Source organism: Falco biarmicus, chromosome 8, assembly GCF_023638135.1.
Source record: "Falco biarmicus isolate bFalBia1 chromosome 8, bFalBia1.pri, whole genome shotgun sequence".
Classification (NCBI taxonomy): Eukaryota; Metazoa; Chordata; class Aves; order Falconiformes; family Falconidae; genus Falco; species Falco biarmicus.
Genome location: NC_079295.1, coordinates 49,480,626 through 49,507,980, shown reverse-complemented (window position 1 = coordinate 49,507,980; position 27,355 = coordinate 49,480,626). Strand labels below are relative to the sequence as shown.

Sequence of the window (27,355 nt, the reverse complement as noted above, 5' to 3'; positions counted from 1 at the left end):
ACAGTAAAAGGATGTCAATTGCTTCATACAAACTTTTTTTTTTAAAAAAAAAAGATCCACAGATAAGATACAACTAAATGAAGCTCACACCCTGTCCCCTGAGCTTGCGCACAGGTTGCACCAGGAAGCAGCGAGTGACCCAGCTGAAATGCAAACCAGCTTCTGCAAAAGGCTACTACAGTTCACTCAAAGAAAGAAGGAATTTCTGCATTAAAAGAGAGTGACAAACAAATACACCCTCCATAAACTTGTAAAGGAAGTTGTGTCTGCTATGAGCTCATTTCCCCTACATAAAAAGAACACTGCGGGGCAAAGCTCCTCTTTGCCAGACTTGACAGATGCAACACAGAATGGAGTTTTCAGGGTTTCATTTTTGACAGTTTAAAGCAAAGATCTGTAGGTTGGATGGCTAAAAAATTTGTACAGTGAACCCTGAAGAACAGCCTCTAACACAGCAAGCTTGTCACAAGAGGCACCACCAACATGCTGCTGCGGCACAGACCTCATTCCTGACGACCTCTTGCCCATTAGGCATCAGATCAATGTAATTTGGTTCTTCCAAAACGTAAGCAAAGATCAATTCCAACAGAGAAGTAATTGCAGTTTACATGTAACATGCAGTTTATACATGGAAGTATTTTATTCAACAGGAAAATACCACTCTGAGTCACCTGTGTGCATGAATCGGCATGTGTTCTGAAGTTAATCTGGAAGGCAAAAGCTTACAGTAGCTTCACTGCATGCTTTCTTCTTCAAGACTACAAAACTAACCCTCTTTAGGGTATCAAATGTTTTTAAAAACAGGACCTGAATCTAAGAACTGTGAAGCGTAGGCTTTTATTAAAGGAGAGGAAGAAAAGAGCATGAAAACCACACCCGTCATGTTATCCTAGTATGAAGTATTATGCAACAACCCACCCAGTATCAAGTATCACAGCAATTTATGATACTGCAGCAGAACACCACACCCAGAAATCCCTACCCCAAACCCAGAAATGTAGGCGAACAATGAACAATCTCAAATTATTTATTAGGAAAGACAAAGTACTGTTTCAACATTCATACAGAACAAATGGTAATAAAACCAGGAAAACAAACCGTAGAAAGTAGGCCCATCACAGAGGAGTTGGGTTATGACAAAGTAAATGAAATCCAAACTTCATGCAAACAAGCAGTAAAGAATTATTTACAGTTTTGATGGGATGAATGACATCATTGGCCATTTTTGGGCCCCAACCAAATTACTCCATGACATATTAAAGGGATCTAATCTGTACATTCAGTAACGAGAATCTATAAAAAGAAAAATAATTTAAACAATTTACAAGAGCTGTATTACAGATGGCATAAAGGTATCATTTACAAGAGCTGTAGTAACAGGTGACACAAAGGTATTAATCAGTAATTTATGAATAAAAATTTGTAGCACGTATTTTTACATCACATCTTCAGTGTCTGACAGTAAACAAGAAAGTGGAGACATAACATGAGTGCAATGCAATAGAATAAGGCAACTTAACCAAATGGCTCTTCGGAGAACTTCCATCCCACAAGGTTTACAATTTATAAATTTGCCCATCCATTTTGCTAAATAAGTAGAACAAATATTTGAAGACAGCAATTGGTGATTACAAGGCCTGCATATGATGAGACAGCAGATGGAAAATTAGATACTCATTTGTTAATGCCAAAACTCAGGAATGTAAAAAAGTGCAGATTATCGAAAGCCCTCTATATCCTATAACATCAACACACTAATTTTCATATTCTAGATGTCAATTTAATGTCTCAAAATACTAATTCACTAGTCTTATAATTCTTTTGTAATGCACCATCTGAACTATCATACCTCCTCCCAAAGCTTGTATTTACAATGTTCTTAAATTGATGCTAGAAGAATTGTGAAATGCTAGCATTTACAGGAAAGATTAGCAACTGACACACCATAGTCCAGTTTATTTTATAGGCAAGACTCACCCAATTTAGCTTTTAAAATTCTTTTAAATGGATATTTTTGCGTTTTCAACAACTTCCCCAAATGTTTACAGTAATGGCTGATTTTCTTTAAGTTTTAGCAGAGGACAAATGCCAATTGTGTTTTAGTTGATACTATTTGTTTAAACAGCCACAATAACTAAATAAGATTAAGGATAACCCTGAAATCCAGAAAGGAAAAGTCATCCATATCATAATGCACAACAGGAATGTTATGGGCCTTACACAAAGCAGCACAGGAAGCCAAACCTGCCAACAACTTGCCACATGAACAAAGTCCACATACTCAAAAAACCAAAAGGGATGCTTGAAATAAGGCCATAAAATATTTGCAAATGTTAGATTTTAAGTCTGTGAAAAGGACCAGGCCATAAATATTGTATTTAGAATCTATTTTTAACAAACAATTTAGCATTAGCAGGAATATGCAAAGTGGCACTACTGTGTTCCCCAAGCAGAAGATCTTGAAGCCAAATCTTGCTCATTAGTTTAAAAGTCCCCCATTTAAGAGAATCGTCCACTGATGTAACTGAAGTGGGCAGGATGTGGCATTCAGTTATGCAAACCTAGACTGCTCAAGCATATTCCTTTAGCACATTAACAATTACACATATATTACAGCATCTTTTGAGATGTTTTCGGAAAGTTTGTTTTTAAGAATACTTAATATGGTTTACATGTGTGAAGTAAACAAAATGAATAGAACAGGCTTCTTTAAAGAATTTTATCACAGATGACAATACTGGTAACGTACTTTAGAATGTATCAGTAAAACTTAAAGAATGTAAGCAGTGAATTATCCCTCTATACTGTGATAAGGCTTTTTTTTTTCTTTATCTCCCATGGTCACATCTGAGGATTTAATTCACCCACTTTATCCACAATGACTGTTAAGTCTGCCTCTTCTCACTGTGCGTTAAAGGGAAATGGAAAAATCAGTACAAACAAAACATTAACTGTATACGTCAAGTGTGTTCCTAGCTCTGCACTGTGACCTACAGACCTTGGTCAAATACTTTTAATGTGACCCACAGATTTCTGTTCACTTTTCAACCTCAGGAAAGCTCTGCTCTGTATTACATTCTTTAAGACTACATAATCCAAAACAAGGGTGTAGAAAGCCCTGTCGCTAGGAAAACACTGATAAGGGAAAGAACTCGTCTTGTTAGGTGCGCAAATGGACTCAGGATAAAAAGCTGACCATAACTAGATCAACAGAATTGCACTGACCTTCATCTCTGTTCTGAACTAAACTGTTTCCTTAGGACTATAGCCATCTAGTATCCAAGACTGTGAATAGTGAAAGTAATGTTGAAAATAGATTGAATGCAAATTTAGGTATTAATGTAAGTTAATGACTGAATGCACAAGACACCATCTAGTCTTCAAGAAGCACAGATTTGCTCTAAATAAGACATTTCAATTAGTTTCAAATGTTAAAATCCCACTGTTACGCTGAAACATTTAGGAATGAGAAGTTATTGCAACTTATCTGGAAGTAGGTATTTCCTGAAGACCTATACTGGATAGAGACAAAGGCTTAGTATTACAACACTTCAAGGCAATATAATTACCTTACACGTATACTACCAACAACTCAAATGAGAGTAGGAATCTCACAGTACTACTGAAGGAGTATTTAATCCATTATAAGCCAGAACGGAACTTCTGTTCTTAATACACAGGCTGAGAGCAAGTGGGATAGCGTGGTCCTGTATTGTTTCCATGTCATAACTCAAATTAAGGACAGAGGTGCTGGTAGAATCACAGGTGCTGGCTCGTAGAACAAACACTACAGAGGGGGAAAGATCTTCAAGAGGCAGGTCAGATAACTGAACACCCTTTGAAAATCCTGACAGAACTACAAGAAGACAAAGAAAGTGTATCAGTGCCGCTTCCTTCAGAACTGTTAAACTTACTGAGGGTTTACTAAAAAGAATGAAAAGGTGTTTCTACTTGAACATCTGCTGGCTTCAGTGAAGAATGCTGAAAACATGTTCATTCCAGCTTGCTAAATATTCAAAATGTATTGTAGAAGTTCCCTTCTCATTCAAATTGCAGTTATCCTAAGCAGGACTAGAAAGGTGGAAGCAGTTAATAGCCATACCAACTTGGAACAGCTTCATGTAAAAATGGGACTTCTTCAGCCAGAAATAACCTGTACTTACCTGACTAAGAACCTGTGTGATCTTTCAGGAGATACTTCTACAACAAAACTGTGCGTATTACTTAGAAAGAGACCAAGCTGGAGGGATAAGATCAAGAAATGCAAAAGCATTACACCTAGATAAGGGCTACAGGGATAGGAAGCCAGAAACCTGATGTTGTTTTCCCTGGCGGCTCTAGCTACACTGGATTGAAGGGATCATCTCCATGGCCAATAAAATTACCTGCCATTTCTCTGGTAAGCAACACTGGTTAGGAAACCTCATGGATGAAGTCCCAGTACCAGCAAAACTGGCATTATATGAAAAAATTAAAAAGGCACTCACATGGCTGATTGAGCTGAAAACAATTACACATTCAAAATGAACTTTACATTTTACTTTAGAAGACCACAAAACAACTTGCCTCTAGAGAAGTGGTTCCACTTGAGAAGACAACAGTAGCCCTGAGAAAACCTCAGATTTTCCCTACTGTAGCATATTACATTGAATCAATTCACCCTAAAGCTGCTTCAACCAGTTAGCTTCGAGGAAAAAAAACGGCAAGGGTGAACATTAAAAGAGAAAATCAGGAAAAAGCAAGTTACTTAAGTGATCTGCATAAAGGAAACAAGCCTTTTCAACCTATTTAGATGAAAAGACTTTAAGGCTTATCTTGTAACTGCTTATGATGCCTAGGATGTCTATTTGTGGTAGAGTCAATCTTTATAGACTCTAGTTCTATGTTGAGAGAAAGTGAGATGAAACCCAAAAATGAGGCTTAAATACAGGACCCCTGGGATTTAAAGTAGGGTTTGACAACTTCTCTGGCTGCTCTTGTAATGAAGTAACAATTATGCTGATAAAACTAGCAAAAGGAAGCCAATTGTTTTAGAATCTCAAGGGAAGAGGTAGGGCACACGTTTTGATTCTCACAGTAGTTTCTATACAGCACAGCTGCTCAAGAATTACTCCATTAATTTCTTCTGTAACTCTGTACAATTTACTTAAAACACATCCTAGGTCATATCAACTTCAAATGGTTTAAGTGAACCATGGTCATAAGGCAATCATCTTCTACATGCGCTTCTGGTTAAATATACAAGTAACTTCTAACTACTGCTTCAAGAGCAGCTCTCTTTCCATATCACAAAAAGAGAAGTGAAGTAGCAATAAATACAGTCTAAAGGAACTGTTTCTAATCAAACTGTAGTACATTGTCTTGAAGTACCTCACTTTGCAAGAAAAATATGCAGTTGGTTTGCAAAATTTTCAGGAGGCTGTCAAACCATTCAGAAAGCTTTTATGAAGTTTTATAACCAAATAAAGGTTACTTTCCCTAGTACCTTAAAAGGAACAGTATACAGCATTTATAAAGACATTCTCTAAAAGCCATATTCGCTTATTTTCTGAAGTGCTCTGATTTAGCATTAGATCAGTTGAACTGTGAGTGTTACTCTTGTTTGGTTCTTTATGTCTAAGATGAAACATCAAATCAAGCACAATGGAAACGTAGTATGAGTACCAGGAAAAGCAACAATAAATGGAACTGCATTTGCGATTGGCATTGGGCTTAATGAACTGGCTACTCTTAAGTTACTGTACTCTTAAAAGATCACAGAATATTAAAAAACCACACATTAATATGGGGCTTTGAATTTTAAGAAAACAAAGAGAAGACTGAAAATAGCACATAGAGGTTTCTAACACACTGGGTGGATGTGTCTGTGAATACAACACAGCCATGCTGTGGAGTACTTGAGCAATCAGTTTTAAAAATGCCTTAAACCCGAGGATATGAATGTGTTCTAGTCTGGTTGTTCCTCATGCACTTATAGGAAATATTTAACATTAAAATGATATCATAAAATTGGGTAGCTCTTTAGTCCACAGTCATACAGCTAATGACTGTATAATATTTTTACAGGTTTAAGATCTCATGCCCTGGCTTCAGGACTAAACTTCCTACAATAATCACAACTGTAAATTTTTAAAGTATACAGAAAACCCCAAAGATCAGTTCCAGAGTATGGATGTTATCCCAAGGCCACAATTTGATGAATGGTTCCATATTGCAAGTACACTCAATATTGGTCCATTTAGTGCTGCAATACAAACTCTGATGCTGTCCTCAACTTTGAAAAACAAACTTCCAAACCCAAAAGCAAGCTAACAACCTTCCATTTTCAACACCTAATTAGGCTCTGATCAACTCTTAAAAAATTAAGGAGAAATCACATTTTCAAATTCGTATGATGGGGCAGAATTTTTCTAAACTTCCACAGAAATGAGCCAAAGCATCAGAATTATGAGGTCCCGTATTTAGTCTATTTGATAAGGATTTCTTCAGTTCTCTCAGACTTTATGGTACCTCTACAAATAAATTCTGACATCATAAGTCATTAAGAGACAAATACCTCCCCCCCACCCCCCCCAAAACAGAAGGCATTTTGGAAGTCATGTCCTCAAACAAAAAAACACCACCACAAATCAACCCCAAAATCCGCCTTCATTAATCACTAAGTTCTTTTCCAAATCCAAAGATGGAGGTGATCTTCCCAAAATACCAGCTGCATCTTCAAACACATGAAGAGGGCAGGTGAGTATCTTCACAAAACCTTCAAAACATCACCTGCTTTATCTGCTGCTTTGGCTGATCTTTTGTGTTTCAAATCTTCCCACTGAAAATTAAAGCATTAATATTATTTCCATTACACATAAAAATGAAACCATTATTCTCATTGTGGGAAGCAAATGCCTACAGTTTCTTCATCTTGTAGACAGTACCTTCCTGTTTTTGAAGTTGTTTTCTGTAAGTACACACGGGAAATTGTGCTTATAATATAGTATAACTAATGAACGTAATTTTTCATTCACTAGTTATATACAAAACTGATAGGCTTAAAACCAAAAAAAAAAAAAAAAAAAAAAGGAGTAAACCTGCAACATTTTCATGCCAAGCACTTAAAGGTTCAGCATTCCTTCTTCTGGAAGCTTGTTTTCAGAGGTTGTATCGCATATTCCAAGTTCAATACTGGCCACATGTACCAAAGAACATAACCAGTATCTCAAGTGGTTCGCTTTCCAATGCCCAGAGTGAAAACCCCTCCCTTAAAATAGCAATATTCAGTAGCTAATCACTTCTTAAAAACAGTTACAGAAAATGTGCTATTTTCATCTCCTCGACCTAGATTTAGTTCCCATTGCCGTAAACAAGTGTCATTCAGGTGGAAAATAGTTCAGTACAGTGACATCTGGTACCTCAACTGAAATTTGGCAGACCAAGAAGAGCACCAACAGCTCCAAAGTATCCCTGTTCAAAACAAATAAAAAGAGTATTTCAGGTTCAAGTAGGGTATTGCATTCTGCACTAATCACATTTCAGTGACGACAAAGCATCTGGTGGAGCAATGCTACAGGAAGAACACCATACGCTTAATACATAATCTTTCACAGTAATTTTTTAACCTTCCTGAAACAAACATTTTATCCTTCTTATCCAGCTTAACTTTAGGACATTTCACCCCAAGCCTCCCCATACACTGCAGGACTTTTAAGACACATATCAGTGGCTCCTTAAAACACTGAAATCAGGTTTGGCTTGATTTGTTTTTCCTAGAAGAACTGCATATTTTGGTTGTCAAAGGATCTTCAATATCCATAGCAACGCTATTCCTAAGGTGTAAGTAAAAAATTTCTTACACTGACTTCCCCTCATATTTTCAAAGAATTATGTTCAAGTTTCAACACCATTTCCTGGACTGTATACTTACCTGCATACAAAGAACCACGCTCTCCTTTTGGATTATATTTCCCCTCTGGGGGAGATGTTCCCCCTCCCTATAACTATGAAATAGAGAAGCATTTGGACACTACACTTGACCAAATGCAAGATTTTAAAATTAATCCAAGAAAAATCACAAGGGAGGAGAACTAACAAGGAACCGTTCTGCTGTTACTGCAGAAACTAGCACCAAGACAGGCTACTGTCAGTCTCAGGATAAGCAAGCAAGGAAAAAAGTTGTGAGAATCAACTGAAAGGGAATAGATGTAACATTGTTATCCGTAGTACTTACAAACCAACAGAGAACAAAAATTGCCAGCTCACTGCCAAGAAGCTACAAGCTTCCCAGCTGCTGCAACCTGTAATTAATACAATTCCCCGTATTTTAACCAGAGCAGGTCAACTCTCTCGGCATAACATACTGATCTAGATCGCAGCAGCTGCCCGAAAGCAGGTTAATCTCAGATCATAAAATCACTACAACAACTTCAAGGTGTATCTGTGGTGGTATGAAAGCCGTCCTTGTTAAAAGCAGTCTCCACTTCCAGGATGTTGCTCAAACTCAGTTGAGAACAATTTAAGTATTTCAAAGGGCCATGCTTTAGATTTCTCTGTAATCTTTTGAAATACAATACTTACTATTGTTTCCACCCAAACCCAAGGAAAGACTGTTGAACCTTAGCACAGAGCTTAAGATTTTCTTGTCCCTCTCCAAATACCTATAATGTGAACTGAGATACCCCAAAGCAACCTAAGTATTTCCCTGGCAGAGAAACCTGGCACCAGAGAACCAATACAGTAAAACAAACCTCTCACTTTAATGTTTACTGAGTACTTGGTGTCTCACAGTATCACACATGCAAGAGTTACTCAATACCTGTGGTTCTGATTTGTGGTAAAACAATATATACAATAAATGAACCATAGCATACCTCATGTTCTAGGAACAAGGCCTTCAGCTGCCCTTTTGACCAATAATCCAGTGCATATGCAAGAAGCTTCATTGACAAAGTATTCACACGTAAGAAATTGCCAACAAACACAACTCTGTTTATTTTCTAAAAAGAAGAGAAAACCAGCAAAGGATTAAGTCTTTTTCACTGTTTAACACAGCTTTGAAAAATTAAGCTATGAAAGAAAAGACTGTCTTGAGCAAGAAAAAAACAACAAACAACCCACAATTAAAACATAGTTCCAAAATTTAAAACGCAGCATGCTTGGGGAAAAGGAAAAACCGTGCAACCCTCAACAACTAAGGGACTTAATTTACAGAGAAGCAGCATTTGTGTTTCAAATTAAGTGAGCATTTTCAGCAATTAAGCCAAAGAAACAGCCCAGCTAAAAGTGAAATTAAATGAAAAATACTTATATTTGGTAGAGAAGACTCAATGCCTTCATAGCCCTGTACAATGCTGCTTGATCCATATGCAACAAGGCAGCACTGTAAAGAAGCCGAAGACAGTAAGACATAACAACGTTCTTTTCATCTTCAGACCTCAACACACCTCAGCGTAACATTAAACTAAGACTTAAATACTAGACGTGAGCTGTGAATTTTAATCGTCACGTGTAAAAAAGTGAGAACTGTGTAATTTTCCCTATTCACTGAAAAAAAACCAACATTAAGTAGAAGCAACAGTAAATACTGGTTTAATGATAATGAAAGCAAGAACCAAAGACAATTTAATTGTGTTAGTGCTTAAATAAATGCCTAATTATGTTAGATGAATATTCATATCAAGTTGTTAAAAAAGCTAGTATGACAATTCAACCTGTAGTCAAATGATTAACATGCAACTGTTTTTCACCATCTTGATTAGTCCACAGTGAAGACAAGTAAACACACTGTTAAGGCATCCAAACATAACTCTGCTCTATAGCAGAAAGCCAAAATAATTAATTCCATTTTATCTTTATACATCAGTTAGATATTAGTTTGTGTATGCCTATTAACCATTTCTTATGATTTGTAGTTCTGTGACATAGTTGGAATCAGACCAAAAAAACTTGGAATAAAGCTAACTTGCACAGTTTATGAGTCCCAATTTGTACTCACTTACTCCACCCTTAAATACAAATTGCATATGTTTGGCTCAGACTATTAACATGTACTTTGCATTTCACCCTCAATTTAACTCTTTTGTCACCAAGCTTTGCCATAAAGCAATAGCCAAAATTAACTTTCTCCTCCAAGACAAACATGAGAGAAAGAGAAGGAAACTGAGGGAGAACTTGCAATATTGAATTCAGAAAAATATATTAATCTGGCTCCTAAGCAAAAGAAGGGTAACTGCAGCTCACAAGGCTGTTGGTATTTCTGAGACTATCACATTCATAGATTTTAAGCACAGCTCTAAGTAGTTACCCTTAGCCTTCTCCAAGAAAGCTGTTACTAAACCTCACCTTATCCAAAGTTTTTTGATAATGAATGAGGAAATCCCTGCTGCTTAAACACCCGTATCTTCTACACCTAAATTCAGTATTCTTCCATAGGTTCTTGACTGTCCATGCTAATCGTATCAAAACTGAACGCATACTGGTTCTGTTTAGCAGGGCTTTGAGAAACAGAGGATGACAGGAAACCACCTCTGTATCAACCAGTAAGATGACAGGTGTCAAAACAATCTGAAGTCTCAAGAGCTGGTAAAAATTAAAAATGCTTAACTACAAGCAAGGCTTTCTACAAGCTTTGATCAGAGAATAATTTCAGCTTGAAGAAACTGCTGGAGGCCATCAGGTGCTACATACTGCGCAAAGCACATCTTTCAGCAACTTAAATGTTGAAGTTGTTCAAGTCACACATTTTGAAACATCAGGGCTTAACCGCTCTCATTGTGAGCATCTTTTTCGCCTTATACCAATCAGAATTCTCTCTGTTACAAGTTACATCCATGGCTTCCCACCCTTCTGCTGTGCACAGCTGTACCAGGCAGCGTCTTCCCTGTAACCCTCTCTAGGTAAGTGACAACCATTCCAGGCTACAGCTTCTTCCTCAGGATTAACTTGGATCCCTCAGTGTCTGCTCATACATTAGGTACTCCAGGGCAGCACCCTGCCTTGGTAACCTGTTAGACTTGTTCTAGTTTGCTAGTGCTTCTCTTTTGGTGATGGTGGTGGCTGGGAAAGAGGGGCAAAAGTGAAGCCTAAAGTATCACCTCCTCTGACCTGCTGCCCATGTTCTTGCTAGTGCATCTCAGCACAAGGCCAGCCATCTCGACGGCACATGTACACTGCTGGCTCACGTTCAGCTCAACTGCACGCACCCTCCTCTCTTCTACAATGCTGCTCCCTAGCCAGACTGTACCCCACCTTTTGCTTTTGCTGTCAGGATGCTATCCTGGAAGATCAACAAGGTATTCTGGACTCCTTATGCCGTTGGGACAGCCTTCCACAAGATCCTGCTTCCTAAATTCCCCCCAAATCAGAGTCCTGTTCTACTCAAGCCTATCTAAAGTCTCTATTCTGCTACTTGCCTTCACTTTCCTCGGAATCTCAAACTCTATTGTTTCAAGGCTGTCACTGAAATCCCTGACCAGTTCTTCACTCATGAACTGCAGGTCCAGCACCATGCTTGCTTGGTCAGCCTGCCTAGCACTTGTGTCAGAAAACTGTCCCCAGCACACTGAGCAGTATGAATTGCTTGTGCCTGCCACATTACCCTTCCAATGGAGGTCAGGATAGTTCCTCATGAGACCCAGGACTTACAAGTCCTCTTGTATCCCATGCTGCATGTGTTTGTGTAGAGACTTAAGTCAAGCCCACAGTCATCCTGTTCCTGCAAGGGGACTTCAAGTCCTTACATCTCAACATCCTGCACTCCCCTCTCCCTCACCTGCCTGCAGGCTTTAGGTTCCATTCCCTAACAAAGCTAGTTTGAAGCCCTTCTCACTAGATTACCCTCCCCATTGGCAAAGATATCTTTGTCCCACTTTTCCAAAGGCAGTCAAAATATTCTGAACCAACTTCTTCATTTCATTTGGGAATGTACTAGAAGGTTTAAAATGATACATCATTTTAGCAGACGTTTAACTGGAAACCAAATAATAAACCTATAGCTAGATCAGAAGCTTTTACCTCATTTACTGCACACATCCGGGCAATAGATCCAATGTTATTGGTGATGGTGACCAATATGGCTCTTGCAAGATCTTCTTTGCTAACAGACTCTCTCTTCTCTTTGTAGATCATATTCCCAAAACTAGAACAAGAAAAACTTCCATTAAGTACAAAGTGATTCATATGCATTTGAAGTAATTTCAGAATGCAATTTTTATGCTGTAACAGAACTTAAGTCTCACATTTGTTCTTACGGAGCTACCGTTTTAGATCTGTATTAAATACAGCAATTTGACTACTAACACTACAACGTGCCTATTTATTCCTTCACAGGAAGCAGTCAATCTTGTTACAATAATGACCCCCAATCAAATATTTTTCTTTAGACTGACTTCCATGAAAAACCATCTACAGCAAAAAGTAGTCTTATTCTTATGCAAGGCTACACTGCAAATCTAGTCACTGTAAATTAAATCGATGCATAAGTCTGACTGGTGAATCTTCCAACTTGTCGTGCTTCCTTCCTCAATCATCATATCTATCCAATCCTCAATTCTCGAACCAGAAGTAAACCAGAGATGAGATGAATGGTTTTAGGATGGAACGCAATCCTCAGGCAGAAAATAAACAGCTGACAGCCTGCGGTGTAGGCCAGGGGTCCTCAAACTTTTTAACCAGGGGGCCGGCGCACGGATGAAGTGGCAGGCAGTCATCTGCGGCTGCTCGGTTCCCCCCCCAACCCCCGGGGGGGTGGGGGGTGGCCAGGGGGGTCTGTAAATACTGGGGAGTGGATTGAGGACCCTGGGGGGGCTGTATCCAGCCCGCGGGCCATAGTTTGAGGACCCCTGGTGTAGGTTATATAAATGAAGAGTTCTACATGAGAAGGACATTTCCATTACTATACACAGTAGATAATTTATTACAAATTACAGAAGAAGAAAAAGCAAAACAAGAATCCATAGCTATGCATGATATTTTACCACTAAAGACTCTGCCACATTTAAGTCAGTTCAGAGAGCCAGAATCCTGATTATTCTAAAACTCAAGCAGTCCTTAAAGATCCTAACAGTCTTAAAAAGTAAACGAGAATAAAAAGTACCTATATACAGAGCGAGTTAAGATGTATTGACTGAAAGTGTAAAGTTTGCACATATTAAAACCTCTCAGTATATGCTCTCTCAAGAGGCTTGAACTCAGCTGGCCAGAAAGGGAGAAGAATTAAGTTACTGTGAATTAAGACCTCTTACTACTGAATAAGAATAAAGATTTAATGAACTCTTACACACATGTTAGTTTCACTCCCAGAGTTTATTCTTCTTACATTTCTTAAGGCTAAGAAGCTGTAATATCACCAATAATCTTCCCCAACGGAAATAAAACTTGCAGCTATGACAAAACCCCTCTGTCACTGGCAGAAAATTACATTCATTCTCATGGCACAAACTGTTTGTGTTTGACAGCCTTCATAAGTGAGAAAAGTAGATAAAACATTATGCCAGGTGTGTGTACTGACAACTATGTACCAAAAAAAAGCAGTCTTTCCAAAAATATGAAGAGATACTATGTAAGAGCAATACAAATGTCATCTTCCATTCACCTTCCCTCTGGACAACAGTCCTACTAAAAAGATTCTAGGAAGTCAAAAAGTAATCTGCTTTGTCTTTTCTCTTGTCCTGGATCCGGCTGGGATAGGGTCAGTGTTCTTCCTAGTAGCTGGTACAGTGCTGCATTTTGGATTTAGGATGAGAACAATGTCGAAAACACACTGATGTTTTAGGTGTTGCTAAGCGGTGTTTAGACTAAGTCAAGAAGTTTTCATCTCCTCACCCCACCCCACCAGCAAGGAGGCTGTGGGGCACAAGAGGCCGGGAGGTGACACAGCTGGGACAGCTGACTCCAACTGACCCAAGGGACATCCCACACCACATGACATCATGCTCAGCATATAAACGAGGGGGAAAGGCAGCCACTGCCTGGGAACTGGCTGGACATCAGTTGGCAGGTGGTAAGCAACCGTGTTGTGCATCACTTGTTTTGTATATTCTAATTTTTTTATTGTTATTATATTTCCCCCTTCCACTTCTGTCCTATTAAACAGGTCGGGGAATGAGCGAGCAGCTGTGTGGTGTTTAGTTGCTGCCAGGTTAAACCACAACACCTCTGCACTTTGTTCTTGCCACTCCTACGATGACCTCACATTCTCTCTGACCCATGAAAGCTGTACACAACATAAAAAAGAAATCTCGTGTGTTATCTAGCAAGCAGGCACCTGCAGCTGCATGTGGCTTTGAATCTTAAGGATAACAGAGTACATACACTTTTAGGATAAGAACTTGACTACAATAGTTTGCAAAAAGCAGTTTTATCTGCATTAATAGTTCAAGTCTTGTTTTTGAAGCCTCCCAAACCAGCAAAAGAACCAACTAAAAGATCTCTTGCTTACCTGGATGCTACAGCCCATCCTGGCAAGCCAAATCTTTCATAGTCTCCTCCATAAATATCTCGAACCAGTTTGTCAGCATGTGTGCTGTCTCCTTTGGATGCCATTTCCAGAGCTTCTTCAAAACTTTCACAGCCCGTCAACAAACTGCATAAACCAAGAAAGGTCCCTCCACCTAGACTAAGAAGAAAGAAAACTAGTTGCTTTTTCATAGGATTTCCTCACATCAAAGATTCTTACATCTGATTAACAAAATAAAACAAATAAAGCCCTCCAGCTTAGCTACCAAGCTGTCTGCCTTCTTGCTCAAGTTTCACTACACAAACAGCTGTCAATCAATTTAACATTTATATAAGTCACTTACAGGAAGAGCTAACAAATAGTTACACACTCTCACAATATAAGCTGGAAAACTTAATCAGAAAGAAACTCCCTGAACACCCACATCATGTTACTGACTCTGATCCTTGATCATTTACTTCAAGTTGTGTGGACACGTTTATTCTTATGGAGCAAGAGAAATACAAGTTTGCTGGACACATTATCAAAACTTCAGATACAACCTATAAAACTCACTACAGAGCACTTCTAGCACTCCTTGGTTGATAAATAACATACTAGTTAAATCTCCTCATTAACAGAACTACAGGAATGGACTTCAATGAATGCAGTTGTAATAAAGTAAAATACTCTTCCATACCATAGAGTGAGGGAAGGGATAGGTGCGGGGAGTCAGGGAGAGGAACCCCTTTGGAAACAGAAGGCTCATTGTTCCATAGACTAACAACTCCAACATGGGTCTTTAAGTTACCTTGTTCCAGTTACTCTTTTATAGTTGTCTTTGGAATGGACTGATAAAATACTGACTCCTGAACCAATGTTAACAACCAGCAACGGGTATGGATCATCCAGGTTAAAAGGCATCTTTTGGCATCTCTCAGGATCTGAGGCATTTTCAAAATAATAGCACTCTGCCTGGCCATTGAAGCTGACAGAGTCTATATACAATAAGCCTTTGACAAGGCAGTCAAGCTCATCCAGTTTGTGCAGCTGGAGGTTTCCAATCTGTGTTCAAAAAAAAAGACAGTGTCAATGTGTTCTAACATTGCTTAAATATGCTACAAATTTATGACTATACTCGTACTGCCTAACTTGAAGAAGCTATCTCAGGTGACTAATTCAGGAACTTCAATCCCACTATAAAGCCAACAAAGAATTCAGGATTAAATTCTGAATACAACAATTAGCAAGTTACTCTGACTATAAATCTAGATCTCAGACTTGAATCAGGAATAGGCAGGTGATATAAATATCTGCTGTGGTAACTCCAAAGATAACTTCTGAGATACTCAGACATTAATCCATCAAAAATTAGCAACATTTTTCATCAATCTAAGTAAAAAAAAAAAAAAAAAAAAAAAAAAAAGGTCACCAAACACCCTAGAGGCCCCACTGAGCATCATCTCAGTGAAACTTACATATCTGCACATCTTTTCAAGGTTTGTGGGTTTCCTTCCCCACCTTAGAAGTCCAACAGTCATTTCTAAGATGTCAGCAGATAAAAGCCTAAGGTAAAAACCTCAATGGCATCATACTAACTCTCCTTGCAACTTTATTAATGCTCTAAAGGTCATAAGAAGAATACAGGTCAGAAATTCTACAGGACTTCAGGGTCTTTCTCAGTTTTGCACAAGACATTTAAGCTGCCATTCTCTCATATAGCAGAAATACAGTTTAACAGGTGCCGTGGATTGCAGGAAGGCTGTAATTTCACAGCATAGTTAATCCAATTTAACTCTGGGCTTTCACAAAAAAAGTGATCATGCTCTCTCCCTTACTGCAGCAGGGGGTTCCATTAGAGTCCAAACAGGCAGCTAACCCAAAAAAAAACACCCCTGAAGTCTATCTCTGAATCAGAGGAGCTCACATTTAGAAAGCAACCCACAGTTAGATTATGAAGTTGCACAATCAGACCAGACTGCACACTACTGACTGACATCGGCACAGATTACAGCACCACCAGTCCCCTCCTCTTCCCCCAGGACCCTTCAGCTTTTCTGGCCGTGGCACAACTGTGAAGCTTCACTGTTAAGCACATATCTCTAAACAATGCACTGGACTAAATTAATGAGGATAATCCTACCCACAAACATTGAAAACCTATCATTAAAGGCGGCTTAGGAAAGAAAATCCGAAGTGACTCAAGCACCTCACTGGTTTAAGCACATCTCCCATCACAGAAAACAGATCAGAAAATAGTTAACTTCCACAAAGGCGTCCTGCATTTCGCTGCATTAATGGAAGCTTTTAATTAGCTGTTAGCAATAGATCTTTGTGTTTATGATGATGTCAGAAAGTGTATTTTTACATTATCATACTTAAGATTGAAAAACCAATGAATAAATAATAATTTTTGAGCATGCCCCTGTTTTTCAAAATACTGCTTATTTTAACTCATCATCAGCAATGCTTTTAGCATTGGCTTCAGTACAAGGAAAGACAGGCTACCTACTGTGCGAAAGTCTTCTTCAAACTTGTAAGCGCCACCACCAGTGGCACAGAGCACCGTATGTAGTGTTGAGAAGTTTTTATTTCTTCCCATTTGGATAAAAGTAGGCAAATCATGAGTTGGGAACCGAATAAAGTGCAAGTTTCCTCTTCGAGCAAAAATTGTTAAGTCTTTCAGCTCAAGGTGGACATCTCGAATGCCAGTGGATCCATAGGCTACATTGGAAGTCAGGTATTTGCGGATGCTCTTCAAGCTTTCAACTTCCTCCTGCTCCTCCTCCGCAGTGATATCAATAGGTTCAAAGTATGCAAGTTTCACCAAAGTTCCCCCAATGTCCATGCCAAACCATGGAAAAGCTGTGAAGATACAAGAATTAATTGATTAGCTTTGTTAAAGTGCAAAAGCAACACATGTAACTTAGGACTAAACCAATGCTATACTTTTTAACAAGAAAGCCATTAACAAAAAGTCCTCACAGGAACAAAGAATTAGTGCTCATCTCCATGGCATGATCTTAAATACCCCTCTGGCCACAGGTAAAAATGCAAAAATGAGCAGCTCTATTTACATATTTAAATGCTGTCACATGTGCTCAGGAAGTCCATCTAAGAACTCCCCAAATCATACTGTATTTTTCATACCAACTAAAGATTCACCCACTTTTTTTTTTTTTGATAACAAAGGATTGAAGTAACCTTCACTCCTAAAATAATAGTTTTGACATAGTTTAGCACAAAGACTGCAATGCAAACTCATGAGAAAGCAGGTGACACATTACAGCTGACAGCAGCAGGACAGGTATTCCTCCTCAGTTATCTTTTGCTCACATAACTTGCTTCATTTGAGAGGGAAGCATTAATTTATTTGCATGTATTTTAAAAACTGACAGAGTGTTAAGATGCCCAAATTATGGAGCTGAAGAGAGCTCTTCATATAACCTCTGAAGTTACAAAGGGCTCATAAAAAGTACTATTAATAAGTACACATAAGGTAAAAAATATTACTGAATCTAGGTTCTGTTTTTCTTCCTTTGTACCTTGGAAAGGAAAGGATTTCTGTAATATAGAACAATACTAAACCGCAAGCATTTTGTCTTTGTCACTTTTGTAGGATGACTGCAATTCCTAACAGGGATTCTACGGTTTATGACATCTAGAACCATGACTTGGATATGCCTTTATCAATAAATCTTCCTAACTGTGTTGTGAAACAGAAACCCAGCAACCCTACGGCAAAGGCAACATCTTCATCAGAGTTTCACCACTCATCTCTCAGAATCAGTGTTTAAAACAATTTGTAAGTTTAAGAAAATCCTGAACAGCCAGCTGGGAAGCTCATATTTTTATGTCCTACCTGACAGTATAACTTGTTAGGTTGATTATTATTATTATTTTATCTATATTCTGTAGAGTTCCAATTTATTTCTTCAGATGCAATTCATATCCTATAGAAGCATGAAACTTAGGGACAAAACCGAGAACACGTTAACATGTTCATCATGAGTAGGATGCAGTTATGTTGGATTTACATTACCAGTGGGATCTAGCCTTGAGAAGAATGGCCTACCGAAACACTTCAATGTATTTAGCCAAGGTTGGCTATGTGCCAGTTCATTTATGACATGAGTATAGAAGCTAAAAACAAAACAACACAACACACACCCCCACCCCCCCAAAAAAATCAAACCACATCAGAAGAAACTTACAATGTTGCCTCAACTCCCAGGAAAAGATGTCCAGAGAATATTGTCAGATATTGACAAAAAACAATTGACTCAGTAACCTTACTCATTTTGAAAAAAAAAAATAATAAAAATTAAATACAAGGATAAATTCTGGGAGTAGACTCTAGCCCCAAGCAGGAATAAAGATATTCTATAAACCTCCTGTCTGTTCAATAAAGCTGAGATCTAAGCATAAGACTAAGCATAAAGTCACACACTAACTGACTTCACAACTGCATACCTGACTTCTTTGCACTGTGACTCTGGACATCAGAAAATCTGTCATGTTACTGTTTGACCACAAATAACTGATGTTCTATTAAGCAAGCTCACAAGTTTCAGCCTCTTGTCATCAACAAAGTAACAAGACCAAAACCAAAGAAGGGTGGTTGATTCACCCAACAGGCCAGAAAGTGTCTGTGGGAGTCAGTCCAACCCATTAAGCACTTAACTAGGACACAGCAAGCCAAGAACTACCTAAAATACTTGGGATTTTTCCTGCTCAGTGGACCTACTGAATACCTAGGATCTCATTTTCCATAACAAGAAAGAGGGGGAAACCTCTGAAAGTTCAACTGATGACCTTAAGGAAGACTGGCGCAAGTAATGCCTGTTTGTCAGAAGATCCACTGCATCCCATGTTAAATGACCCAAAAGGCTTTCGCAAATATAGCATTAGCCACACCTCTTAAAATCTCAAGGTTTATATATCTCGTACACCAAGTAAAAACCAGCAGCAGTTGAACTGTTAAGGGAGTTTATTCCATAATCAAAATGAGAACATATTTTATGTTGAAAAATAGGATCATGCTGTAGAACATCAGTTTTCTGGATTAACTGAGTGATCTTAACAGCAATTCAAGGATTTTGAGACTGAGGAAATAGGTCACAGTTTTCACCTCTGTAACAAACCCCAAGAAATTTCATATTTTTCTATTGAAAATTTGTCAAGATTTGGCTGGTATGTACGTTGCTCGGATTTAGTTTACAAGGTGGAGCAGTACTGACAAGCAACCGGGCCCACGTACTGTTGACTTACTCCTCATACCAGCAACCCTGAAAAAGATATTACACAAGGATTCTTGTGTACATAAGCCACTCTTGATTGATTTATATACAGGTTAAACCAGGAAAATTAAAGCCATTTTGTTTTCCAAACACAGAAGGGGATACACATATGTATATATCTGGCAAGTGCATAATCAGTTGAACTGTAGCTATGATTTTGGGACTGCAAGGATACAAGATTTACCCATGCATAAGCTACCTCTAAACATTAGAAATACCCTGACAAGTTAGAACATAATTGTACATGGATGCAGCATGGAAACCTTGTGAACTCCCCTCGTATTGCTGCAGCCTTCAAACCTGTTTTGGGTGGATCTTGGCTCAGGATCCATCCTATCCTGGATGCAGGGGGAATGATGAAAACAGCAACCCACGTGAAAGCACCAGTTCCTCTTCCAATTACTGAAAAGTGATTTCATTTGCAGGGTTGAGATTTCAGGATGGAGAACTACTTAGAAAATGCACAATGCGCTCAAGTTTCCTACAAGGCTTCCCCTCCAGAGGGCAGCCAGGCTATTTGTGGCAATGGCTGAAAACACCACTTCTCCTTTAAGTCAAGCCATACATCCATGGAACCTGTGCATCACTTTACACCACACGAGCACTCTGCTTAAAGCAATGTTACTACCCTTTGAGGCATGTTCACAGCATTAGTTTTCAATCTTACATATGCAATCTGCAGCATATACCAGCACCTGTATAGTCTCTCAAATCCATGAAAAATTTAATTCTGAGGTACTCTTGTATTTGAAAGCTGGCTTGGAACAAGACAAAAATAGCATGGTACCTTGGGCTGAAAATATACAAAATAAATATATAAATGATTCTATAAAAATTATTTTTATAGTCTTATCTGTGGGTCCTGCTTCTTTGAGTGAGAGATTTAGGAGCAGAATGACGGCAGCACAATCTTTTGAAAAAAAAAAATCCCCAGACATTAGCTTGATCCTTACAGCAGTCATAGTTAAAGAAACATGCCTGGATAAGATCAATACCAACTGCACAACCTTCATTCCAAGCTTCTAGCTCTGCAGATACCAGGTTTGAGGACTTGTGCAACTATAAGCACCATTCTGCAGCTTCAATTCCTAAGGAATTGAATGCACCTGCACTAAAATGGGCCTTTTTCTGTTCTTTATGGGGATTTGGTCATTAGATGACTTTTATTGGCTGTTCCTCTTTGTAAGTGTTCTTATTCCTAGGAATACTCTACCAAGTGATGCACAGCTCAGGTGTATTCCTGGCTGAGAATTTAACTGCTGTTCACAGAAAAAAATCCAGTGCCCCATCTTTTCAAAGTTTAGCTCCTCTATGCAGAGGTCAGCTCCAATTTGAAAAAAAGAGAAGCAGGAACTGAGCTTTTTACTCAACGAGCCCAACTGCCTTGGATAGACCACATAAAACTGCTTCAAAAACATGCATTCTGCTTTTAGGAAGTCAAGCCAGGCCCTGTTTAAGAGTACATAAAACATGTATTTTCACTATCTCAGAAGAAACAAATATGCAAAGTAGAACACAAATGGGAAGTCAAATCCCGTATGGTTTAATGTGACACACTGCACCACACTGAACTGTCTCCAACCGGAGAAGAGCAGCATCACAACGTCCAACCTCCTGAACTCCCAATCCAGATTTTCTTGCACCTCCCAGCACTGCCAGGAGCCACCGTGGTCCCTATGTAGACACAGCAACCAGGAACATGCCACGAAGACAGCTTTGAGGAATCACCTGCTCGGAGCTAAAAAACTCCATGATGTTTTAAGAGGGTTCCATAGAAATTGCTTCCTGCAATGTAGAAAAGCATTTCCCGCATGGGAGGAGTGCTGTCACAAGATGCTGTGGTCAAGGAATGATATAGCAGTTCTGCCTAGTAAGAAAACCCACGCTGACGGCTGTTGGTTGCTTTTTTAAATTATTTAGAGCTACACAGGGAGGCCTTATTCTCTTGTGTTGGCACTGCTCAAGTTAGTGGCGTACTTAGTTTCTGACAGCAATCTTAAGGTTACTTGTATCTTATCATATAAGGTCTTTATATGCCAAAAGGAAATAATTACAGTAAAAAGTCTCTCCCGTGCCAATACAAGCACAAAGGTTGAAGTATTTTCCTTTTCTATGGGTTCTGCTGCAGCACAGCAGAGGACCTTCAAAGTTCTCCACCTGGACCACATACTAGTAATTTTACTGAAAAACAGATTACTGGTAACCTCTTTCCTATCAACATAATGACACATTTGAAACAAATACCTTTAAAATATCTCTTTCTCACCGTAAAATAAAATAACAGTCTGAATCAACCCTGCATTAAATAAACAAGAACTAACCTTTGAGGAAAAGTACCTAACTCCTAACTCAAGCAGGGAGCTTTGCACCATAAAATATCCCAATAAATTCACAGCTGTCAGTGAAGCAGACAATAGGCTGCCAGATTTTGTGTCATCCTTGGAAGAAAGCTTACGTATTATTAAGACATAAGAACGTCGCACTTTGAGTATAAACACATCTTGGGGAACAACAGCCAAAGCGTGCTGCAGTTTGTGATTCTATACTGGCTTAAAATACAAGGAAAATGATCATGAAATCACGTGAAAACTTAAGAAGTTCACTTCTGCCAGCACAGCAAAAATTCTTTATGAGTGTATGCAGTGTTATCTGTTCTGATGCACAAAACTTATCTAATTTAGCTTGGTACGTAGTCTTCGGTAAGAATAGGATCAAAGTTGGTTCTGTTATCTGATTACTGACAAACAAACAAGTTAACTATACAAAAGTTATACTGAACTATTACACTGCATTTGTAAACACAGCAACTTAAACTAAATGTATCTTGTGGTTTCTCCAAATGCATTTTCCTCTATGTACATGCATACATCGTTATGTTTCCATTATTTCCCTAAAGCATCTGCATACAGCAGAGTAAAAATTAATGGTAAACTAACACCTAAATCAGCTAGCAGTCTAAGGTAGCTAACATCTAATGGGTCAAATTAAGAGAAAACACACCAAAGGCTGCTGAACTGCTAAATCAAGTGGGATTAACCCGATAGCTAGGCAGCAATGTGCCTTTGCTGTACCTACGTTACAGATATGTGTAAACAAGCCTCTACAGAGCAAAACCGCACATCGAGTGCCCTTAGCCCTGGAGACACAGGCGAGTTCCTCTAACTAGTTTTGTAACAGGTTTTTGGTTAAAATATCTGGAGTTCAGCTCAACATAGATTTGGGCTGGACAGAATTAACACCTCAATTAAATGTCATCTGACACATCTGTCTCATTCTCTCACTTCCCTCATGGGAAAACTTCTCCATCCAAACTCACCACACTTTCCCACTCGGTCATCTCTAATCACACTACGTTTACCAGTGGGAGGACAGGTAGTAATTGGCAATTACTGTAACTGCTCTTCATTAGGTTTATCACATCTACAAGTGGATACCATCTAAAGCTAATACAAGACAAATATCACTGCTTTCATCTTCTCCCTCCTTGCTCATCCTGTTAATTTTGTTGACATTTCAGCAGCAATCTCTTTGGGGATAGCTGTTTTTGTTATAGGAAGATACAGCATGCAGAGGCATAACCTAACACTGACAGATGCAAACACAGTATAAACTCTGCCTGGCAGTATTAACCCATTATTAGAAATACATTTTTCCAAGTGCACTGGAATGAGAGCCTATAACATCTGCTATAGGCTAATAATCAGCTTTCAAGGACTAATAAGAAAATACTAGCATACATAAGACAAAGCAGCAAGTTCTATGAACAGAAAAATCAGTTTAAGAGAGTCCTCAGCAACCTAAATGGATTTTTCATCAGTTTACTACACAAATCTTGCATGGGATCACTGTGTCCACAATGACTACAAGTCTGTAGAGAGAAAATAAACTTAAGATTTTCATCTTTTCTTTATACTGGTACAGCATTTTGAAAATCTCTACTATGTACTTTCACGCATTAATGCGTCTCAATTCACCTCAAGGGAAATGCAGACATTTGTTCTCAAACTATTTTTAATAAACAATTTAAAGTGGCAAACTGTAACAAGTAACATATACTGCATACTAAATACTAGATTTCTTTGCCTTTCCTTCAGCGGTCCGTTACACTCCAGAGCCAAGATGAAGGACTCCACCTCCCCTGAAGAGCACAGCATGCTGGCACTTCCCTCCTCTTGGTGCCTTGCCTTCCCCACCAACACCAAGAGCTCTCTGAATGAGCAGCTCCTCTTTCGTTTAGAGGAAGACAGCCTGTTCCTCTCTCGCAGCAGCAGTTCTGTGAGACTCTGCTCTCACATTTATCATAATCTCCACACCCAAAATAACCTTTGCAAGTTTCTCTGGAAATTGCCAGCCATTCTTCCTACAGACATTTCCTCAGAAGAGCCACCACGCAACTACTCATTGGAAGGGTCCTCCAGAGGTCATCTAGTCATACTAGCAGGAAAATTGCCAACTCTAGATGAGGTCAACTACGGTTTTTTCCAGGTAAGACCTGAAGATCTCTCAAGTTTTTCAAGAATCCTCCAAGGATGGTGACTCCACAACCTCTTCAGCTTCTACTGCAACACTAACTACTTAGTAGAAGGTTTGCCTAATTCAAATTTGTTATCCTCATTTAAAATGCCTATCACGTCCCACCACCTGCACCAGAAATTTAAATAGCCCCTTACTAGCCTCTTTCAGAACAGTCCATCTCAGAAGCCATGTTCCGTAAGTTCAGCTGCATTTCTCAGGTTTTACAACAACAAAGTAGCAACAGCACTAGTCAGGTAAAGATTTTTGAAAGGGAGGCCTGCGCAAAGCATGTCTAGACAGTTTATCCACATTAGAAATTCTGAACTTGTTAAGTGTCTTACCCTTATTGTTACTGTCATTTCTCTTATGACGGATATGGCGCTTAGTGCAATTGTGCTTTCTGTCATGATGCTAAACATCACAGATAAAAAGTACCGGTAGGCTAAAGCAATCTTCTCAATTCCAGTTTGCAGGCTCTTACAACAGTGTAACAAACTCTTGTTAAACAATGATCAACCATTTTCCCCTTTCATCAAATCTGGCTCAAGCACAACAATAAAATACTCATTTTGCCTAAGAAACGTATACCCACTCTGCAATTGTACTGAAAAGTGTCTACGACTGCCTTATCTAAATAATTTTTAACTAGACTGTCTCAAAGTGGTACTTTAAGTCCAATTCAGCTTTCACGCTGAGCATAATAAGCCAAATCACAGCAGTACAGGGCATCAAAGCCCCTGAACATCAGTGGCCTTTTCCATCCTCAGTGCTTTTGTGGGTCTGCTCCTCTTCAAATATTCAGCTGCTCTCCCACTGCAGTGTGTGCGACTAACCAAGACAGACATCTGCACAATGGGTCTGAAGTTCATTGCCTAAGTGCTATTATTTTTAAAAAATCCACTAGCTTCAAAATAGGTTAAAAAGTCAAGATGAAATAAACAATGTAGTTTGACACTGTATTCTTCCCTTCCACTGCTTGTGCAGTTCCAATTGTTACCAACTGACTCCCATCATAAAACCAACATCAAAGTTCAGGTTCAAGAACTGGAGAAGTCCAACTACAAATTTAACATATGTAATCAGTTAAAACTTCTTGATAACACTTGGCATTATTATTAGAACATGAGGTTTAAACCCACGACTACAGAAAACAAGTCTTCGAGGCCCAGCAGAGACACTCCTGAAATTAGCAGGTTTCTTGCAGCAGAAGCAGCCATACTGTCACCATTTTAAGTTGCCAAACCACTAGAACATCTTACAACCAACTGCTGCTCCAGAGTCTTGGTATCATTCCTCTAATGCTATACCAGGGGGAAAAAAATGCTGTCTGAACTGTATTCTTCATAAACATGATTACAGTCCATTCAGCAATTTCCACACCGTGGCACTAATAAGAGGTGACAGCTATAGTGTGCTCCAAGATGCGTATTTAGGGTTTTCTTAGCACACAGCACAAGAAACAAAGTATCTCCACAGCCAAACTCAGTTCCATGTTTATAGCTATTTCAAGAGCTGCGCTAGTTCCTCCTGTGTTAAATACACCTTTGCTGATGATGATCTTGTTGGGATGCTCAAACAATATATTAAAAACACACACTTCCAATATACTCTTAGTTGTATGCTCTTCATGAGACAGGCATGTCATATGACTAACAGCAGGCCTAGCTCTTTAGGACTAGCCATCTTTTCCACGCAGTAACCCACCCTGAAATAAGTCTTCAAGTATGATGACAAAAACCAGCCTAACTCAGCAGAGTAACCCCTGCATCCCTGCCAGCTCAGGTACACCCACGCAGCCCAACAGGTGTGCTGACTTGCACAGCTGGATCTGTTACACTGGGGAAACACCACTCGTATGGAACTGGCTGTATATGATCCAATTCTCTCTTCCCACAGAAAAGCAGTGGTAGCCTCAGACATCTGGTTCAGACCCAGGTGAATACAAACATTTGCGCTCTCCGAAACAAATATGGCAGTCCGCATAATAAAATAGTACGAAATATTATTACAACTGTGCTTACTAACAGGGAGAATTCAGCACATTTTAATGAAAGACATACACCCAAGTATTATGAACTACTGTCTCTAAAAAAAATTGGAAGTTAATTAGCCCTTAAAAAATAAAACTGTAGCAACTGCAGCCGCCTGCGCAGGTGCTCAGCACACCACTTAAGTGCCATCTTCGTCAAAAACAGCACCCAGCCCCAAAACACGGGTTCCGTTACTCTCTGTTCAAAGAGAAGCCCTTCCAACGCCAACACCGAGGGTCGCCCGAGCCCCGACCCTCACTGAGGAGGGGCCGCCAAGGAGCGAGCAGAGCCCCGGCAGGCAGCGGCCGAACTCAGGGCTCAGACCCGCCCGCCGCCCCCCGGCCCCGCCGCCCCCCGGCCTTACACGGCTTCTTGGCATCCTTGATCTTCATGGTGCGGCGGCGGCCCGGTTCTCCAGCCGGCTGGGGCGGGCGGGGCGCGGCGCCGCGCTCGGGGTGCGTCTCCTGCCCCTCGCCTGATGGGGCGGGAAGCGGCGGCGGCTCCGCGGGGCTGGGCCTCGGTCTCCTGATCCGCGGCTGGTGGGCGCCCGCCTCCTCGGGAGCGGCGCTGGCAGCGCCCACCGCTATGCCCGCGGCCCGGGCAGGGGCTCGTCCAGCGGCGGCATCGGCTTTCGCGCCGGGGCGGGGGGACGGGGACGGGGGCGGCGGCCTTCACGCCTGGCCCGGCGCGGCGGCTGCGGCCCGCCGCGAGGTGCCGAGCATCAGCCCCGGGGCCGCCGCGTAGCGCCGCGGAGGGCAGCCCTTCCCGCCGCCTCGGGGCACGGCAGCAGCCGGGGAGAGCGGCCCGGGACGGCCCCCGGGGGCGGAGGCGCGGGAGGAGGCCCCGCTCGGGTGCGGCCGAGGGCGCAGGGGCTGCCCGCCGCCGCCGCCGCCGCCCCTCTCGGCAGGAGGGCGACCCCGGGCCCCCCGCGGAGGCCCCAGCCGAGACGGACACGCCGGCCGGGCGCTGGACCCCCTCCTGCACAAGATGGCGGCCGGCACCGGGGAGCCGCGGCCGCGCCACACAATGGGGCCGAGGCGGCGCAGCGGCTCCTGCGCGCCCGCTCCGCCGCTGCCGCAGCGCTGCCCCCC

The 27,355-nt window shown here is 40.4% G+C and overlaps 1 protein-coding gene across 3 annotated transcripts; it reads right to left on the bottom strand.

Moving 5' to 3' along the window:
• Positions 1 to 1,009: 1,009 nt before the first annotated feature.
• PANK3 (pantothenate kinase 3) lies at positions 1,010 to 27,344 on the bottom strand. Of its 3 annotated transcripts, XM_056349097.1 has the most exons (8): positions 26,629 to 27,344; positions 16,932 to 17,284; positions 15,231 to 15,484; positions 14,423 to 14,599; positions 11,998 to 12,121; positions 8,856 to 8,981; positions 7,401 to 7,452; positions 1,010 to 6,820 (listed from the first exon to the last, which is right to left on the bottom strand). In XM_056349097.1, exons 1-7 carry the CDS (start codon positions 26,654 to 26,656, stop codon positions 7,402 to 7,404), a joined length of 1,113 nt encoding a protein of 370 aa, XP_056205072.1. In that variant the 5' UTR covers positions 26,657 to 27,344; the 3' UTR covers positions 1,010 to 6,820; position 7,401. The 3 variants fall into 3 exon arrangements, with proteins under 3 accessions (XP_056205072.1, XP_056205073.1, XP_056205074.1); XM_056349098.1 differs by lacking the exon at positions 26,629 to 27,344 and having other exon boundaries at positions 16,928 to 17,065; XM_056349099.1 differs by lacking the exon at positions 26,629 to 27,344 and having other exon boundaries at positions 14,423 to 14,594; positions 16,928 to 17,065.
• Positions 27,345 to 27,355: the final 11 nt, after the last annotated feature.

What these genes read in the sequence shown, in the direction of transcription:
- PANK3 (XM_056349097.1), bottom strand. Translation starts at nt 26,656, where the DNA reads ATGAAGATCAAGGATGCCAAGAAGCCGT. An exon ending in TTGAAGAAGACTTTCGCACA is followed by an intron (nt 15,485 to 16,931) that starts GTAGGTAGCCTG and finishes TTTTGAACACAG; the next exon opens with ATTGGAAACCTCCAGCTGCA. An exon ending in CCTTGTTCCTAGAACATGAG is followed by an intron (nt 7,453 to 8,855) that starts GTATGCTATGGT and finishes TGTTTTGAACAG; the next exon opens with GGATACTTTGGAGCTGTTGG.